The sequence below is a fragment of the Anabas testudineus genome, chromosome 4 (assembly GCF_900324465.2).
Source record: "Anabas testudineus chromosome 4, fAnaTes1.2, whole genome shotgun sequence".
Lineage (NCBI taxonomy): Eukaryota > Metazoa > Chordata > Actinopteri > Anabantiformes > Anabantidae > Anabas > Anabas testudineus.
This window is the reverse complement of record NC_046613.1, coordinates 5,005,869-5,026,910: the sequence shown is the minus strand read 5'-3', so window position 1 is coordinate 5,026,910 and position 21,042 is coordinate 5,005,869. Positions and strand designations below refer to the sequence as shown.

Here is a 21,042-nt window from a genome sequence, read left to right as displayed (position 1 = left end):
TTAGAAAGTAGGCCTGATCACTGTAAAAGCTGGTTGTATTCAGAGCAAGTAAAGTAATAAAGGTACAGTAGATAGTTAACCAAATAGCAATCTTAAATAGCACAGAAAGCTACAGTACACAGCTGCTGATGAGCCAAAGATGGAGACCACACATTTGTTGTGTTGGGCAATCAGGTAAAGTTTGATAGTTGAGATATTTCAGTCTGGACCAACATGGGGGTCAAACTTCTCAACACGCCATCACCACAGCCACAGCACTAGTGGCTAAAAGCAAAATACTTAAATACAATATACAAATAATACAAATACTGAAGACTAAGAGGTTCAGGTTATGTAGTGTAACTAGTGTAACCAACAGCTTTCTTAGACAGGCAAAAAGAAATATTTGAATAGAAATCACTCCACATGTTTATGTTAAATTTCTATAGAGAAATAATGACAGTAAACCACTAAAGGCCTTTAAGTGACATTTAAAAATAAGGACACCCACACATTTCTCCTCCATTAAGTAACTATTACATCATTCACACAGCCAAACTAACACTGAGTGTGGGCAAACCTCCAGAAAGTGAAGCACAGTCTTGTTCAGTACCATCGCCCCATGACGATGCTGAATTGCCTCCACAAGCAACCAGCTTCTGACTGATGGAGCGAAACTGAAGCCCAAATAGCTGTTTGTCTTTGATGTAAGGCCAAAGTCTGAAACGTTCTATCAATGTGTGACATGCCCCAGGAAGAACCAACCTTTGCTATTTTGGGTTCACTGACACGGATCTGATGAGGCATGTTCATACTTTGCAGGAATATGCAGCATTCGTGTTCACAGGTCACCTCATAGCACACAGTAGTGGTGGTGATTATAAATAGGCTTTTGTTGTACAGCAATCGCTCACTTCAGACCAGAGGAGAAAAGAACACATTTCAGTTTTGTGTCACTTTAAAGATGACTAGAGATGGAAAATTCATCTACACTACTTTGTGTATTCTCTGCCTTAAGTGTAGCCTTTGAATCTCTTGAAGCATCAGCTGCTTGAGGAAGCTGCTAGTGGGACCTCCTGTCAGTATCAGTTGAGGATTGTGAAGGTGAAAAACACAAAAAAAAAAACAAAACAAACAATATGTATATATACATACACATATACAGCACTCATCGTGATATTTCATAATTCACAGTGTGGTGGTGCTATAGCTTATACATTGCTGCAGCTGCTTAATTGTGTCTCCACACATAAATCTATTACAACTTGTCGAACCTTTTTATTACTTTATCACTCAGGATTCTATGGTTATAGACGTTATTTTGTTATCCTGTCAAAAACGAATCTAGAATTTATTGGAGCAGGTTTATTCTGAGGTAAATAATGAAGCTAGAAGTAGTACAGATAATGTGCCGGATGTAATTGGTGTTGGAAGGGGACGTTCATTCAACCATCACTGAAGACATATGTCATTTAACATTAATTCAACCGCTGTAAAGAAAGAAATCAATTATTGGCGATGTAGCGGATGTTTGTGTCAGATCTAATGAAATTCCTTCCAGGTGTTTCTGAGACATAGCAATGACAAGAATAAGACATACACAAAGTCACAGTGGTGGTCAGTGGAAGTCACCTTGATCTTTGACTGCCAAAATTTTATCAAATTCATCCTCGACCCCAAGTGACAAATGAAAGCATTCATCACATATCACATTTACAAGAATGGGCTGCAAGAAGTGGATGAAAAGTGTAAGTGAGCGTGCCACCAAAATGTAATCGGCTTATCAGAGAACAGGTATCTCAGATGATTAAATCCAGCTTTTCCAATTCACTTCTCAACATAACCAGGTAACTGTAACCAGGAACATCGAGTTTTCCTCATTTGATCTTGAATCTCTCCAGTGTCATGTGGAAAACAGACCATATGCCAATTATTGTCTCACACTATCAGTAAATCACTGCTGCCCTGCACAGAGTGAAGCATGATTTCAGTATGAAGCATTTATAATCAACAGAATTTTTTTTTTTTTAATATATACACTACACTACACTACTATACATATATACACTTGCCATAGAAACTCTGTTACTGTCCAGATACTTCCAGGCCTAACTGTATTTATGTGTGTGTTTTAGTAATATGTAATGTTAATTACAATCACAATTACTCCATTCAATCCTCTCTACAAACCTGCCACTCAAAGTTGTGTACACATATATACTGTTAAGCTCCGGAGCACAGCAGGAGGACGAAATGTTAACCACTACACGTCACAATCTGTGCCAAGAGCAAGAGACTTGAGGTGCTGATCAGACTCTGTCTTCATTTTTTGTGTGTTAAGTGTTACGCTATTGTTGTGTTGGTAATTTGGTATGTTACCGTTTCTCACACCAGTATGAATGAGTGTGAGATATGTCAGGTGTGAGTGGAAATGCACACAGCTGACACCTGCAGTGATTGGCTCATGATGACAGCACTAAACACAAGGAGCAGAGATAGCGCTGCTTGGTGCAAAGGCCATCTCTCTCTTCTCCCACCCAGCCACTTTCTTCTCTGTCTTGTCTGTAGTCTGCTCTGCTAATTGTAGTTTACTAAATCTTTGGATTTAATAGGAATGGGCTGCCACTTTTTGTTACATATTTTCTCCTATATAGCAACAGAAATATTTTAATAATTTCTGTTGGTTTCTTTGGTTGGTTTTGTTAGGTTATGTCTGATAACCTAAAGAAAAAGTAGCTCCAGCACTGCGGAAGTTGAGTTTTTTTTTTTTTTCTTCTTCTTTTATGTTGTAGACAGGGCTTTACAGACAGCAAGAGAGTCAAATACCTTCATGTAACACATCACGTAGCGTGACTCTCTCCCTTGAAATGGCGATGTCTTTGACTTTAGCTTTGGCCTCCATTAGAGTAACACTTCTTAGGTCATTCTTCTCTATGCGCAGAGATGGGTAACCTATGAATGGAAACACAGGGTCAAGTTAAAGGCACACAGAAAGCAACTTGAGAGATCTCTGCTTTGCATCACTTTGACACCAGATACATATGTTGTAAGACACACAGAAATCAGATTTAAATTCAAAGAATTCAAACAATTCCAAGAAACACAGTCATGTGCAGACGCACAGGACCCCACACATCTTGCATCAAGGCAAGTTCATGTGAAGTCCCATATTACAGCATTTCTGTTGCATAACTTTCCTATGTATTTACTGTCATAGGCTGCTGGCATACGGAGACAGGAGCATGTTTGGATACAAAGAAATAACCACACACACAAAGTTCTCCACAATATATGCACACAGATGAACAAACAATGTAAACACAAGCTTTTATATCAAACCCCTCCATGTGTACACAACATGTCAGTGATGAGAGATAACACACTCTAACCTCCTGTGTCTGCTGCTCACTGCTGAGGAGGACGACTCTGTTAGGCTGAACTGTTGACAGTTGCTTATACAGATAGTAGATAAACTAACTAAAACTAAATAAAACTCACTGGCAAGCAGCTTCCACATATCGCTGAAACACTGATTTGTACAGAAAATGTGAGGTATATCAGTAAGTACAGTTAGGTCCACAACTATTTCAACAGTGACACAGTGTTCATCATTTTGGCTCTTTATGCTATCACAGTGGATGTGAAATTAAATGTAAGGGTTTGGTCAAAATCCTGTATTACATTTTTATTCACAGACCCTTAATTTTAGTGGTTCATCAATATTTGGACAGCTGGCTGCTCAGCTACTCCACAGTCAGGGGTGTGTTATTTCCTTGTTAGTTCATTTACAAATAAGCAGAGCAAAAGTCTAGAGCTGATTATAAGAGCTGAATTTAGAATGTGAGTTTTGCATGCTAGTAGTGAAAACACCCATAGCTGACAGTCTACACTTTTAAGCACGTCCTAATTGTTTCGTTTCAGGTCCACTGTGGTGGTGAACAATGCCAAAATGACATAAATTGTTATAATACTCATGGATCTAAGTGTAAATGATATATGAGAACAAATGAGGGCTTTCATTTGTTAAATATGTTCTTAAATTTATCTCAATAAATCTTAAAAAACACAATACAAAATATTCAACAGAGGTCATCTAGGTTAAAAGATGCAGAATTAGCAACTTCTGAGATACTCTGATTAAAGGTTGAAATCTCTGCAGCAGTTTCTCTACTGTATTAAGTAACAACACATCGCAATGCTGCCCCCTGTATGTCAAACTAAGAGCACCATTTATTTTAACAGTGGAGGAAAAACAATACTGGAATCAAATACATACATCTGTAATGTACAGTTTACAATTACACTACACCCCTTGAAAAAAACACAACTGATTCTGTGAGCTGCTAATACTTTGTTTGAGCTAGAAATCCCTATTTCCAATGGAAGGATTCAAAAAAGGAAGACAGCCTGTTGCAGTTGCTCTCTTCCTTTTCTGAATCTTGAAGATGCAGCTGGCTCCTCAAGCAGCCTGTAGAGGTCATGGTAACAACAGCCAAAAACAGTGGTCCAAAGCAGTACAAATGAGAACAAATTCATATAGTAAGTTCTATAACTAATATTAATAGTATTTTTACCGTTAGTATACAAGTAAATAACATGCAACATCACTTTAAACTAAAAGATGCAATCAGTTTCTCTTCTTTCACAGTTAGTTCTAATTATCTCGTGCTTTGACCAGCTCCTTGTGCACTGTGGCACTACAGTCAATCAACAGACAAGTTAAAAAGTAGCATAGTATTTAGTCAACATACTGACTAGAGACCACTTTTTGTCACATTTACAATGTGAAACCGTCACATATGCAGAACCTGTTTACAGTTAGATGGAAGCAACTGAGTCATAGTCTGATTTGTTTAAATGTACTAGGAGACTAATTCATTACTTACAGTCTACTTACAGTCCAAGGTAACTCTTTAAATTAAAAATATTAAATGTACTGTGAAGCCATACTGTATAGAGCTAACCCCTTCTTCTTATAATTTGTGAAAAACTGTAGAATATTTGGTTTACAATTTTGAAAAAAGAAAACTGTAGTAAATGCTCATACTTGAGTGTAGGGTAGTGGTAGCACTTCACATCTATCTATATATCTTTCTATTTCATTTCATCTTGTGCACATTGTAAATATTCATCATCATTATTATTATTATTATTAATTTATTTTTTAGTAGTAGTAAGGTTTGTTTTTTTTCTCCCCTGAAAGATCAATAAAGTATGATTTAATTTTTTCTTCACTAACAGACTAAAGTGCTTCATTAATTAGACTTATTGTTGATAATTCATTTTCTTTTCATCAACCCTCTGATTAACCAACTGGTGTTTCAACTGTTTGACTCAACTGTGTCTAAGTATGTACTGCTTACAGTACAAAATTCAATAAGTATCCAAACAACAGTGACAAGGTTAGTATAAAACTAGTGAGATTCACATGATTTAAGGACTCTGTGAGCAGTTACGGAATTTCTAAAAGGAGGTGTTTTACTCTGCTGTGCCCTGTAAGCAAAACAAGATGGTTCATATACATACATACTTATACACTGTACAGTCATATTTTAGAGTAGTAAGACAAAGCTATGGAAATATCAAGTATCATTACTATGATACTATGAAAATGGTATTAATGAGTTCTGAGCCTTAAGTTGTCTCTGAGAGCTTCCCCAGAACTTACTTTTGGTTTCATGAGGGGGGACACCAGGATTTTGGAAGGAGGAGGCAGCAAGCTGAAGTATGGGTGCAGAGCCAGGGTGATTGTCTGATGACAAGAGATGACAAGACAAGAGGGGAAGGGAGTGGAGGGTGGGAGAGTGACACAGAAGTGTAAGTTTATTGGTGAGCTCACTCAAATTAGAACATAACTCGAATGAGTCGATGGATGTCTACTGTAGCAGCAGTGCAACTCCTACAAGAAACATCCATCAAAGCAGGTATGCTTGTAAGTAAACTTGCCCATCAGGAGCTGGGTAGAAATACAATGCCCGTCCAAGTAACACACTCTTATATATGGTGGACCTCCTTTAACTACAGTATGCATTCACCTGATGCACCCATCTCTCTGGAACAGGTTAAATCTGGACTCTTCAGACCACATGACCTTCTTCCATTGGACAGTACTTAATCCAGTTTTAGTAGTATATTGATCTCCTTAGATGTTTTCTTTGCTTGACTCATGCCAATAATTTGAATCTTCTGAAACAGATTAACATCTTTTTCACGACCACAGGATGTGTCTTCAGACATGGTTGTTTAAGAAATGAGAAGCTACTCACTGCATCAGTTAGTGTTAAATAACTTGATGGCAGCTAAAACATAATCATCCATGCAGTAATCATCAGTGGGAGGCTCTTAACTATTTGCTTAGTTAAATCCAAGTGGTGACTTGTTTTGGACGGGCAGTGTAAATGGGTGGTGTAAATAATCACATTCAGCAAAGCATAGGTAAAAAGCAAGTGGGTAAAAAAATGAAATGCACAGGGAGAACATGTGGGTTGTATCGAGAAGAAGGCACTGATGATTATATGGTGACACAGAGTGCTGGAGGGTTTTCCCAGTGATTCCCAAAATTAATCACAACCTCTGAACAAACTGAAGAACACTGTCTCTCATCCTTATTTTATGGGGTCATCAAAGATTTGAGTGTCTCCAGATACATCAGCTTGTATGTCTTATAACAAGTTTATCATATTCAGCAAATTGTATATCAAGGAATCTCAATGGTAAATAATTGCCTAATTAATGCCTGTGAAAACAATTCTTTCTATTACGTAATCTCTGTAAACGCTTAGATCTCTCCATCAATGCAGCAAATATTTTCAGGTGAAAGTGTTTGCTAATGTAAATGTATACTGCGTGTAAAATAAATTTGATGGTGCATTGTTCAGTTCAGTAACAAGTAAGCAATTAACAAGTAATAGGTACTGAAGTAGTAGCAGCAATGCCTTGGGCAGCTACTGCTCCCAAGAAATAGTCTGTCACATCAAATCCTCATAAATGGCTGATCTTCTGGGGCTGTTATGGTAATATTTTTATCAGGGCAGCCCTTAGTCTTATTTCACACACCTATCGCTTACTCAGACCATAATTAAAAGGCCAAATACAGATGACAAACAAAATCTTTGGTGCAATGTTTGTATTGAAAGGACACTCACTTATTTCCACTTTCCACTAATACTGTGCAAACTTACCCCATAATTACAGTGGGTGCATGCCAAGAGAACAGGGGCTGGGTGAGTAATACGGCTGACACCCAACACCAATAACAACTAACAAAGACCTTCACTGGAGGCAACATGCGAGAGCTAAGATTTACTTTCGCTATAATTATGCTGGTAAGATATTAAATGGTCAAAGTTATTAAGTTCTAACACTCATAGTTCTGAGGTAGGCGAGTATGATGTATGAACGTAGCGCCTGTTATCCCACTGTTTCTGGATGTTCTATATTAATATTAGTTTAGAGCAGATCTGTTTCTCTAACTGCTGAAAGATTGGCCTGACGCAAAGCACATGGTGACAATGACACATTACTCAATCAGTAATGTGTTACACAAGGAGCAGAAGGCGAACATCACTGCAGGGACTGTGTTCTTCATTACAATCTTATGATGGCAGTTAAACTTATTAGGTCATTCACAGTTGGTTATTGCATTTGGAAAAGCATGCGCACTGGCTGATGCCAGTGTGAGAAAAGACAAAACAAGAACTGACAGATTGAATGTACTGAAGTATTTCTAGGCGCAGCCTTGTATGTGCATTTGTCTCCAAAGAATGCCTTTAGATGTTTTTAAATTAAAACATCAACTGCAGCTAGTTACTCATTAGATTTATATACTGTTAAGGTGAAGGGTGGTGATGTAACTGACTTACTGGTGACAGGGGCTGCATTGTTTGGAGTGTCAGCCCTTAGGTACTGTGTGGTCTGGGTGGACGGCTGAGACAGGCCCTGCGAGCTCCCACTGTCACTCACACTGAAAGAAGCAGAGATGAGCAATATGGAGTTGTTACAAACCTGGATTGGGTTAAAATGTTAAATGATCATTTGATCATTGTGTAAATATGTTGCTAGGAATCAGCTGTATGTCTGTCTATTTAAAAGCAATGAAGCATAACTATCAGCTCCAACCTTTCTTCTCACAAATGTTGGTATGTATGTTCTATTAATATAAGCACATCTGAGGAAACGTGTTTTAAAATCACAAGTGTGTACTGCATAATGTCTATGGTATAATTCATCACCATCATTTGTAAAAAGCAGCTAAATTAAAACATTCTGATACAACCAGCTGCTGCTCTCCAAGAGCACTCTTAGCAACATTACAGACTAGTTTAAAATCACTACAGCTACAACTACCAATAATTTTCATTAGTGATAAATCAGACAATTATTTTCTTGGTTAATCATTAATTTAATTCAATTTTATTTGTTTAGTGCCAAATCACAACAGAAGTCATGTCAAGGCACTTTACAGTGAAAGGTTTGAGACCTCAGACTGTAAAGTACATTGCATAGAAGAAGAAAAAAAAAAAACATAAAGGAAATGTTTCCAGTCATTATTTTTGTCTGAACAGTCAATGACCCAGAACAAATATATTCAGCTTCTCAAATACATGATAACCTGAAATCACTTGATTTTGAGCATTTTGCTTAGCAATGTAAACAATTAACAAAATACTTAGCAATTATTATTATTAATTTAGCCAGTTAACTAATGAATGTATTGTTGATTGATTTTAGAACTGAAGTTGACAGACATAGGGATCTCCTTGTGCAATTTGATTTGATTGATGATCAACTCATTTATGCCAAACAACATTATAGCAACTAAGTTTGAAACTATCACACTGGACGGATTTGCATGATATTTAAGATAACAATCTCTGTACAGCTTTAATATAACACTGTCCCAAAGGCTAACTTCTATAATCAATAACAAGGGCAGGATGTGCTTATCTCATTTCATACTGACATCTGCCCTACAGCCATCTGGAATGAAGGTTACAGGAAATGAACAACAGCAAAGCTAAAGTGCAGGTTTCAACTCGATCTAACCCCGTCTGTGGAGATGACCTATTTCTCCTGGTCTGTGAACAGAGGGATTCTGCAGAAACACTAACGTAACCTTCACAGTTGACAGATACACAGCTGTAACTTCACTTTAAAGAACAATAATTGTGGTGTCTTTGGAACTAGTACAAAACAAACAAACCTGTCCTCCATCTCTACTCTCTTCATGCTGTGCAGGTGCAGGATGGCCAGGACAATTGCCACGAGGAAAATGACAATGCAGCAGACACTCACACTTATATAGAACACCTGAGTGGAGGTGGTGGGGGTGGTCGTCCCATCTACAGATGAATAAAAAGTCACACGCTAAAATCAACAGTGTTTGCTATTGAGAAGAAAGCATTGCACAAATATGGCGTAAGGGAATGAGACAAGGACTTGAGTATGTGAGAGAGGAACTGTAAGTGCACCGAAGGCTCCAATTATGGTTAATGGAAGTCGCAAACAATAGCGGCTGTGCACAGCTACGGTCTCTAAGAGCTTTTCTCATCACCTCTCTAAAAGCCTCTGAGGGCCCCAGGTTCTCTGGGACTAACCAAGCAGAAGGGAGACAACCCACTAAAGGTACTTTGTTGCTTGTGCAGTAGCATCACAAAGAGTTAGAATAAAGCTCAGTGGAAGAGGACAACCACTCCAAGTGGTGGGGGTTGGGTACATTTCAATAGCAAAATTAATCCTTCTATTTGGGCTGAAATCATATGCCTTGGCTGTGCAAGTCTGCCTGATGTGCACTGCTATAATGAAAGACTCTGTACTAACCCATCCTACGTCTTATCAGATGCCACTTATGCTAGATAATACATGGAGCTGGGAGAGGCAGAAGTAAAGAAGGATGTGGACATGAGATTACTTACAGTCAAACGGTGTAAGAGTGTTATTGTTGAGAGGAATGGGAATGTTGGGGTCAGAGTCCGTTCCTGTTCACAGACGAAGAAGGAAAGAGAATGACATCAATGTTAGACAACACCGGACCAGGAAATCCTACAGTCCCACCATAAAGTTCTTAGTTCCAATATTGGTAAGTAGCACAAACAAAATATAAGAAAGTGCAAGTTAAAAGCAACAGTGCATTCTCCACTCGGACAGGTCCTAAGTGACAGAGGAGTCCTGCCTCAGGACTTTGTTAGAGATACTGCTGCTAAAACCAATCAAACCAACCAACAAGAAACTGTTTTTAGGTCAAGCTACTGAAAAGTATCTTAAGCTCCTAAAGTCTCCTGGGTTCCCTGAGAAGTTCCAGTAGATAAAAGTGACTGTAAGTGAGAAAGCTCAGGGTGTGTGATAATAAAACAGGAAGCAGACATTATTGTTAGTCCTCTAACAAAAACCACAGGAATAACCTGAGAAAGAGCTGACAGACATGACTGCTCAGCGCACATTTCTGAGCACCACTCAGGCAAAACAAAGAATCTCTTATGGCTGCTAATTTCACTTATGCTCAAAATAAGATAGAAATAAATGTGTTTCCCAAGGGCATATGCCAAAAGCCTTTTCAGTCACATGTAATTATCTTCTGTGCTATTTTTGAACTTCAAACCTAAACTCAAAAATAGCACAGAACTGAATGAAACATACATAAATGTACATCTCCTACTAGAACTATTTAAAGTATCAAAATTAGTGAAATCACTTAAACTCTCCACAGAATCCATAGTCTATGTAGAAGGTATAATGAAAGAATATCATGAGAATGTGTGCTCAGATGTTTCTAATGGGTCAATCCAAGAGACAAGGCACATTTCACAGAAGGCAATCTGACTACTAATCATAGTAGGAAAAGTATAGGTGCAACTAGTTGTGTTTTACTAAAAGGTCTGCTGGGAAAAAATAAAAGCATTCAGTAAGGAAGCATTATTTTACTGAAGGGTACTTATAACCATTCATTTGTTTGAATACTCACTTTTATAGCACATTTTCCTCCTCTTGAAGTTGAGCACTGTGTAGTTGTTGGCATGGAGGGTCAGGTTGAGCTGCACTGTCACAACAGCCTCACCATCGACCTTGCCAGAACAGAAGAGGTCCACTCGAAAGACTGGAGAGACATGCGTACATACACGTTTGTTATGCACTGCATAGCAGTTTTAAACTGTTCCCATTAATTTTGCTAAGTTAAGCTAATGTGGTGTGTAAGCCTACATCATACAGGAGGTAGATCAATGTTTCAACACTATAGCAGCAACTAATTGTTGCCAGCAGGTTTCAAAAGTAGCCTCATCCTTAAAAACACACATCCTGTGTGGATTTAATCATTTTCCATTTCTGAACATGAATACATTAGAAAAGGCACACGTTTGACTAACCTGAAGGAATACGGGGCACCTCCCCCTGACTAGACATATTGCTCCGTGGCTGGTTCATGACTGCAGGGTTCTCCACTTGGAAGCTAAGCCGGTAGTCAACCTATAGTCAAAGAGTAATGAACCATAACTTGTCAGTGATGGGTGCAGAGGCGGGAAAAAACAAAACAAAATGATCACTCACTAAACCCCAGTGCTAAGGCTTACCTTTGTCTTGGAGTCCCATGTGAAGTGAAGACTGCTGGTCTCACTGGGCACAGGCAGAGTGAAGGAGAGCGCATAATGATTCACCACATTGTCTCGCACGTAGTAAAGCTCTGCATCGAGACCTGCGGGAGGACAGAGGACGTGAAATGTTGAGATGAGTCGACACATAATGCTTCTATTTATGAAAACAAACAGACTAATCTATAGACAAAGACACACAGAAAATAAACCTTAGGGAAATAATCCACTCAAACTGCTAGTTTGAACTGGGAGGGACTTTCCCCTAAATAAGAAAAAAGGGACTATAACCACATCTGTTAGCACTTGACGACTCTCAGTCCCCAAGTGAAAAACTTGTGCGTGAGTGAGACAACATCCAATATGTGACCACAATTTTTCTATCACGGAAACAATATTGGGCAGGGGAAGGGTTAAGAGGAAGTGAGTGGAACTGCATACAACATCCACAATCTGTTACACAAGCAAGACAGATTAGCAGTGCATGTAGTCATTCTTTGCCACTCAGTGAAAAAGAATGAAGTCCTGATTTTATTTTTGCTAACTAACAAAGTCATACAAGCCTAATGTGTGGTAAAATGCCCGACCTTGGCCTGGGGCAGCGCTTTCAGTGTCTGTGTGGCAGAGTGCAGTGTGTCTATCAGAGTCTGAGTATCTAGTTTAAAGCGAGGGGAAGAATGTACCCAGGCTCCCCCAATGCCCCCAGGCTGTCTCAGAGTTCGAGCTCATAGACCTTTTCTCACACTGGCTCAATTAAAAACATTCTTAGGCATCTGCCAACTCAGAAAGGGGAACGGGTGTTATGTAAACTAGTTTCTAGCTGAGATTTTTCACTTTGCTTTCTTTTAATTATGAGCTTATAAAAAGCTAAGCCTTACACATTTTCGCTACAACAGATGTTCAAATTTAAAATTGAGGTCTATCAATGTAGGATTTGTAGAAAATAGTTGTACACAAACAAAAAACTCTGAAAAGCATTATAGCCTTCATTTGACAGCTCTAAGTTGTAGTTAGATCGGTGCAATAACCTTTGGGGATCTGAATGTGATGTGGTTGATAACCTTGGTAAAAGCTAGTAGGTAGACCTTGAGCTACATTTTGTAATCAAATAGATTTGTTTAATGTATACCTAACATTTATTTATGTAAGGAAATAAATGAGTATAATTGTGAAAATAATCTCACATCTTTATTAAAATAATACAAACAACAGGCACGCATGCTTTTAATTTAGTAGCTGAAAGCAGCATGTTTAGTGGTTCTGCTTCCAAATGACTTGATAATTCACTTATTTAACATGATAATTAATTCATTAACAGTACTGTCATTAACAGACCAACCATTTGTAAATTACATTTATTTAAACGGTTAAAGCAACAGTAATATAGTTGTTATATATATATATATATATATATATAATTGTTAATATTCTAGATGATTCTACTACATCTTTTTATTTTTATTTCTGGAATTAATAACAGGGCCTGAAAATGAAGGACTACAGATAAAAATAGACTGTAAAGATTAGTTATATTAATAATATAATATAATGTGACAGAAATTACAGTAACAGTGACGGTGATTAATACACAAGATCTAAATGTAAGACCCCTTGAAAATGTACATTTCTATATGCAAGCATGTAACAGGTATGAACACAATCACACAGTTTAGTGCCTTTCTCAAGCTCCACTTTGTGTGCTTCCCTTGTCTGAAGAAGTGGCCACACTGCTTACCAACACCAATTAAACTATGCGACAAGGCATGAAGGCTCAAAGGGACCCTGTGTGCTCAGTTTTGTCCATCCCACACTACCTTAGCTAAATGCAACAACTTCAAAATAGGAATGTGGGAGACTGGAAACAGGAACTGCTCAGTGTACACGTTCTCCTCAGAGAAGGAAGCTGAACCATGCACTGCAGTTTAATGCCCGACTCACTTTCTCCTCTCTGGAATGAGAAAACAGGTCTACTACAAGGTGTGCCTGTAAACAAGACTCTTGTTTAGCTAGTGTTTGGTCACAGCATATAAAGAGCCTCAGTACACTGTTTGCTGCTACAGATGCAGAAAGACTTCTTACATGGTAATGGAAAGTAACACTGTACTTTTGAATCCCAGTACTGGCAGCATGCTATGTTTTGAGGGATTATGTCCTGCTGGACATTTCCATTTGTTTCTGTTGGTGTCAAGAGATCAACAACAGCCAAGGCAGAACATGCTGTCTTGCCTGTACTGATCTGAATTTTTTTTTTTAACTGTGAAGCCTGGTTTTCAAACTGTGCCAAATAAATGATAACATATTACAGTTGTGACCTTCCAACTGCAATCGATTCCTGTATTCATTCATTATTTTCAGCTGGTAAATATTATTATCTCCTATATCACAATCTACAATCTAGTCTGCCACTGAGAGTAGCATTTTTCATGAATATACCTAAATAAAGATCAGTGCGTCTCTCAGCGATTGAGCACACACTAACATATACACCCATGTTTAGGTTAAAGTAGGCTTCATTCATACATGGTTTGGCCCACAGAGACATGCCGCCATATGAGTCATCTGTTGAAATCTGTGCTACAGTTTACGCTTGTCACGCACAATTACATGGTGTGACAGTGTGGACTGAAAAATGTAGTGGAGTTCATCATCGTATATAAGCAATATGGCTGGATAGCGACTCACACTGCACCAAGGCTCTAAAACACTGGACAATGCATCACTACTTTCTGTTACTCATGCCACTGTTGGTCTTTTCTTTCATCAGAAACAACAAGCTGGTTGGTTCAGCTTTTAAAACCTTTCAGCAAGCTACTGCCAGTAAATTCACTGTGAGGCTGAAAGTTATCCAAACCCAAGTGGGAAAGACTTTTCATGGTTCAACTTTGTGTGTTGTTCAGGACCAAAAAAAGACAAGCAGTTACAACACTGCATTACACCATCGTAACCTCAGCCTCTCCTTAACTTAACCCTCAATGGCAAATACTGTGCTTTCAGTGAGACAACAGGCAAAACATAAATAGCAATGTATCAGGCAGCACTGTAAATGGTTTTCAAAGGAACCATCACAACATTGCTCTGCACAACTGTACAGGAAAGAGTACCAATAAGGCTGAAAAGTGCAGATATGCGAAGTGCAGACCATTTATCATAACATGAATGCACCCAGTCAAGTGCCACAAAAACAGAACTAGTAGCAGAAATGGCAGCAGCAACACACCCAATCCCACACCTGAGTGAAGGAGCAGAGGACTCAGGTGCTGGCCCCTAGCCTTAGACAAGAAATAGCTCACTGGGCAGCAGAAAAACACGGTTACACAGACCAAGATTACTGGATTAAGAAATTATCATACATTAACATGTAAGGACTTTAAACAGCAGGGCATCAACCAAAAATCATCTACAATGAATGTAACTTTCTGTCACTTAAGACTGAGAGCACTAGTCTATGCAACGCTTCAGAATGTGCTACAATTTCCACACAAAGTGTGTCAGATTGTGGTGTAAACAGAAAAAACCTTCAGTCACTAACAAAAAACACAGTTAACACACTCCTACTGTCCATCTGTACAAGGACATCACATGCTCTCTTCAACTCAACATCCTGCTGACATTCCTAGAGTACCTCTTAGAGCTGCCCAGTACAACCGGTCCTCTGCTGTTGAATATTGGATTTTTAACAACTTTGCTCAAGGGCATAACGGTATGGGACCAGAGGGATTACTCCCTCACATTTCCTACCCACATTTCAGTTCAATGACTAAAACTCCAGACCTTTCACACAGTGTCAGATAAACAGGACCATATTTAGACAATTTCTGTCTGCTATTAAAAGTTATGTACATTTACAGTACACTTTCTAACCTCTATGGAGATAGAGAAACTTTAGTCTTGCTAATTCATTAGAAATCTAAAACTGAAATTAAAAGTTTTAAGAACCGTTGCTGTTGCACTCAAAATTATGGTCAGGTGCATCCAGTTTGCTTTGCTTTTCCTTGAGATGTATCTAGAGTTTGACTGGGGTCTATTTATGCCAAAATAAATTGAATAGAAGTAAAAACATGTTTTCACTTGGGTTATTATGGTTTAGCAATTTTATCTATTCAAAATCAACACTACAACATAAAAGTGTAAAAATAATGAATGTACTGAACCACTGCATTTAAATACAGATGCCAACACAAAACTAAAGATCACTGCAGCAATCCAGGAAAAATAAATGTTAGGCTGTCCTGACATTTTTGTCACTACAAAGTTTTAAGGTGACGTGCGGTGTTCTCCCACAAGCTGCAGATCATGTTGCAGACTTTGAAAGAGGAGAACAAAAGGTGGCAAGGACCAGGACAGATATAACAAAGACCCTCTTGTGTGCACAGTCGACACTATATCTCCCAAAGTCTCCATCCCTTGGTGCTCAGGAGATAAACACTCCCCTCAAGCCTCGCGCTAGAAAGATATTGGGCACATTAACCAAGAAAGGAGAAAATGAGGGTCTGCACGAAACCCTATCAACTTGAAACTCCAAACAAATCCACAGACATGCTCAATGCTAAAATCTATATGGATCAATGAACAGACCAGCCTGTCAGCTGACATGCTGAAACTCAACAATCTTGGAAAAACAGTCATTTAAAATATGCAGTGCATTTGCAGTATATTACTAGATACACAACTTGCCTTACTAAACAAATACCTTCCTTACTACAAATGTCAAAATTTGTCATGTGACCCGACAAGATGATGTGTTTTAAAGACTTGCTATATGTTTTATCAAAATTAAGCTAATCTTGAATGTTGAGGATGTGCTTTAACCTTAAATTCAGCAAATAATTGCGAAAATAGTCAATAAATAGTCAATAACAGTTGTGTGCCGTTCTCCTGACTGAATCACTAATAGAATCCCCTGCATCTTATTTTGTGTGCGTTATTTTTAGTACTGACATTACTAAATATAACAGCTTGTTTGCTGTTCACTTCCTGCAGGGTACCGCTGCTCCAGAAATACTGTGGATTTGCTCTGTAGCCCGGGGCTCCACCTTTAGATTTTATTTGGCCATTCATAAGTTTCTCAACTTTCCTTTTTAAGTTCTGTGTGAGATTCCTGTGTGTGCACACAGCCCTGCAGTCTTATTGTACCATATTGTGGGCAGTGATGGAGGTATTTCCATATTCTGAATAGGAACAACCAGAACGTGTGTTCAATTTACAACAACAATGAGAGTCATCAATAAGAACAAATATACGAGCACATCTAAGGTTTAAAAACACATTATGTACCTGATATAGATTTTTCTTAGGACTTTTCCTAAGAACAACTTAAAGGTAAAAAAAAAAAAAGCTATTGGTGAATGGGTCCCATTGTTAGTTTGTTCAAGTCTGCAGGTTTGGGGTATAAAAAGTGGGAGAGTAAACCATTTTGTTTTCTTTCACTTTCAACTTTGCTCAGACAACTTTGATGTGGTGTGGAAAGGGTTCGTATCTTCCTGGAGAATAAACAACAGATACCTTGTACGTGTTACGAGAAAGGCATTAACCCATAATCCAGAAAAAGACATGCTGTGAACTGTCCTCTGAAGTAGTATCTGCTTTTGTCACTAGGTGGTGCATTTTAGTGTTTAATAAGATGAAGTTACATGTTTGTTGATCACTCAAAATTATAAAAATATATGGATCTTGTTCACATGAAATGAAGAAATAGCATCACAGTGGCTTTCTGTGCTCTGTGGAGTTGTGTGGATGAATACTGCAACAGTGCAGTGTAGCTAAGGCTAAACTTCAACAGAACGTCACTTCTATCACGTAGATAAGGTAGGATATGTGTAATTGCTAATTTAATTTATATTATGTATAATAATAGTTTTTTGTAGTGAACATAAATCACATAAGTGATTAAACAGTTACTAAATAGTGCCACATTTCATAAATTGTAAACAATTAACCCTATTGTTGGTTGTTAATGTTGTGGACTGACAATTTAGTAAATCGCTTATAATTTGCTGTCTTATTTGTAGTGTTTGAAAGTGAGGACTCTGATAGCACAGCATGACTAGGGTGCTTCTTTGCTGCAGTTTACTGGTCCCTTCATTTTACAGTACTTGTTGGAAAGAGAGGACCTTCCCACCACTTTCACACATTTCTGTACTTACACCAATTTAAAAAGCACATGCACTTGACTAAAAAGCACAATGATGCAAAACAGATATAAGCTATAGAATAATAATATCCGAGTCCAATGAAATATGTTGAACTATAGATGTTAGTTCAGCTAATCTTTTATTACAGTAAGGCTGCAACAGCAGCACTGCTTGCAAACAGACACATCTGAAAGCATCTTACAGTTTGACGAAAACACACATTAAGTCACAATCTCTGTGGTTTTCTTTGACTCACTTCAAAGAGACCATACATCAGTTTTCCTCTTTTATTCCATGAAAAGCCCCAAGGGCAGACGAGGATGAAGGCAGGGGAAAGGAATCTAAGCAAGGCTGTCTGCCTCTGTCCAATTATAGGCACCTCATTGATGCTTATTTGCTGCTCAAAGTAGCTCCTTAGTTTACTCAACAAATATCAAATGGTTTACTAAAAAAATGATTAACTGTCTCCATAATACGACTCAGAAATGCTACAGAAACAGGCCACTGATTTCAGTATTTCTTCATTTCCGCTACATAAAAGCTAAAGAAAGCCTAAGACCTGGCATGCCAGTGGTCTCGATAGAATTAGGGTCTAGCTCAAAGTCTTATGACATTTGCTGTCAAATAGACACACGAAAAGAAAAAAACAAGATAGTAGGTGATTTTAACAGCAGGGCAACGGCTTATAAAATGGGTCGCTGCTTTACGGAAGTTTCTGTGAGTATAACAGCTTTTAGACAAAAGATGTGAAAGCGGGGGCTCCCTTATTCAACCACAGGATCCTTGGAGAGTGGCATGAAGGAAATGAATGCTGCTGCCAATCACTCCTCACTGTTCACAGGCTCTTTTTCAAAGACCCTGCTTTGCCTTTCAGTTCTTTGGAGGAGGGGAAGAAGGCTGGTTAGCCGACACACTCAACTCTTCAGTGCATGGATGGTTTTACACACATTTTTGAGAGAACTGGTTATTTTTGCGGCTGACTGACTGAAAAAATATCACATTGCTTAAATTTTCCCTATTGTAAATCACAATTGCATAAAATGGAAAAATTACATTTTGAGGTTTCAACATGTGAGGGAGATCTAACACTAGCTAAACATCTATAGCTGTACAAATCCCACTTTTTTACCCATATTGGAAAATTTGCTTTTAATGGAGAGGTGTTATGTTGTCTACAGAATACTTATTTTGCGAAAGGAAAGCCCAGAGTAAGTATGCATATAAGTCTAGAAAACAGATTCTCTCAGTGACCACTTTCCACAGTGAAAAATTCCTCTGAGTAATGTTTTAGGTATCAACACCAATGGTGATTCCACAATGGGAAGCTGGGCTCAAAAAGGTCATTATTACAGCAGACAGCGAACAAACCTTATTTGTATTTTTACTTCATCCCTCATCTAGTAAATAATCACATGAATGGTCAGAAAGTCAGGAAACTGAGCGAGAAAGAAAGATTTTTAAACCAGTGGCACAGGTTGGACCATGGACTTTATAAAAGTTATGCACTTCAAACTTTGTTTCTCTCCAAAACAGAGCACAAACAATGTGTCAATCACATTGTTGATCAACAATACATTTTGCCATTTCTCCTGAAAGTAAATTACACTTGTCTAAGACAATATTTCTTATTAAATACAGTTTAAGAGTCGACTATACTACAATAAATACTGTAGGTTTTAATCTTCAAATACATTCCAGGTCAGTTTTGACCTAAATAGGAATCAGTTTCTTCCCTGTGGGTCTTGGTTCATACCACAATAACTTGCCATGTGAAGGGATTTTTTAGCATTTTTCCACTACCTTCCAGCATAAACTGCTCCTTTGGGTTAAGTATGGCTTAGGTAATTGAATTTAAGCTAGCAGCTGTAACACAATTCAAACCAGGGATGTGGGTCTTGAGACAGAGCTGACATGGGAGTGGAGGGTAGGAATGTTTGCGTAGAGCAGGATTCTTCAGGACAGTTCACTACCCGTTGGTCATATGCAAAACCAATCAGGGATGCTGCCTGCAGTGCTTCTGTAAACAAACACTCTGCGTATGAAAAACCTTTGCTTCAATTCAGGCATGACGTTTTCCTGTATAGTTGCCTTACTGACCCCTTGAGAATCAGGTTGTTTGGTAAAGTTATCAAAATTACATCCTGAACAGACAGTCCAAGTGCAGAGGGAAAAAAGCACAGCAAGACTGCATTACTTGGTGATATCATGTTTTTCCTATTACAGTGATGTCTCTATGCTTTATTGGCAAATCCAATTTTATTGCCATACTGAAACAGAGGTTTTGCAAAGCACACAGGATACAGACAATGATTTTCAAGAAATTTCCAAAATGGTCAGGATTCATTGGGTTTTTCTTTTTTTAGTAACACGTTTGAGTGATCGAACCTAATGCAATGGTGGAGAAACTGGAAGACTTGTAAACGGTGCAATATGAAATGGCTGGAAGAAGGTGGCTGAAGAAGGTGACAGAGCCCAACCAGTCATGTGTTGTGTTTAACCTGAACTTGGTCTTACTCAAACCCTACCGAGTTACCTCGGCCTACACTGGACCTTGATGTCATAGTGGTCCCCCTGTTTCTAACCGTCCTTTTCATCACACATATGCTGCTTGCAGCAATCTAAATATAGGACTGTAATCATGTAACATACTTACGTTACGTACAACAACTCTGAGTTCTCTAGAGTTTAGTATGAATTATGTAGCATAGTCTATGTGGTAAACTGGATGATAATCATTTGTAAAATGTAGCCTTAGCGGCATTACATTGATTTTTTACATTTTAGAGAAATAATGACAAATTACTAACATGGTAACACTGACGGTGTGTGATGTTACCTGATGGCACCGTTATGGGTGACTTGATGTGCTTCATATTTTAAGTGGAAGATTACAATTTTTGCTCACTATGGGGCAGCCCTGAATTTTATGAGACCTGTCCTTCACAAACTGGTTTAAAAGGTCACTTCATGACACTGTAGTGAGACTACCTGGTAGCCGATCACCACTGTGAGGCTGGTGCTAGTTTCAACCTCCCTCCAACATATATTTTTTCCCGCTACAGCATCATGGAAGTTTCTTACACACATACTTTTAGCTCCACAGTAGTTGTCAAACATTAAGAGATTTCTCCACACGACCAGATGAGGTTTCAGGCAAACCACAAGAGAGGCCGTGGTCTGGCAACAGAAGATTAACTATAGCATGATGGAGAACAAGAGCAACCAAACTGGACAGAGTCAGTCTACAGTCTAACACCAGTCAGATTATAGAGATCAGAAAAAGAGCTGAAATGTTTTTGCAACAGCACAGTGAGTGATAGTTTGATGCTCCTGTCAAAAAGCCAGTGACC

At 38.4% G+C, this 21,042-nt stretch overlaps 1 protein-coding gene across 2 annotated transcripts in view; it reads right to left on the bottom strand.

Moving 5' to 3' along the window:
• The window catches only part of ryk (receptor like tyrosine kinase), a 32,494-nt gene that overhangs the window by 9,633 nt on the left and 1,819 nt on the right, over positions 1-21,042 (bottom strand). The window contains exons 2-9 of one of the 2 annotated variants that reach the window (XM_026344723.1): positions 11,544-11,665; positions 11,340-11,439; positions 10,940-11,071; positions 9,894-9,956; positions 9,182-9,320; positions 7,842-7,942; positions 5,648-5,731; positions 2,806-2,931 (exon numbers count right to left, since the gene is read on the bottom strand). In XM_026344723.1, coding sequence (XP_026200508.1) covers positions 2,806-2,931; positions 5,648-5,731; positions 7,842-7,942; positions 9,182-9,320; positions 9,894-9,956; positions 10,940-11,071; positions 11,340-11,439; positions 11,544-11,665 — 867 coding nt within the window. The remainder of the gene's footprint in view (positions 1-2,805; positions 2,932-5,647; positions 5,732-7,841; positions 7,943-9,181; positions 9,321-9,893; positions 9,957-10,939; positions 11,072-11,339; positions 11,440-11,543; positions 11,666-21,042) is intronic. The other variant, XM_026344729.1, reaches the window with a different exon arrangement.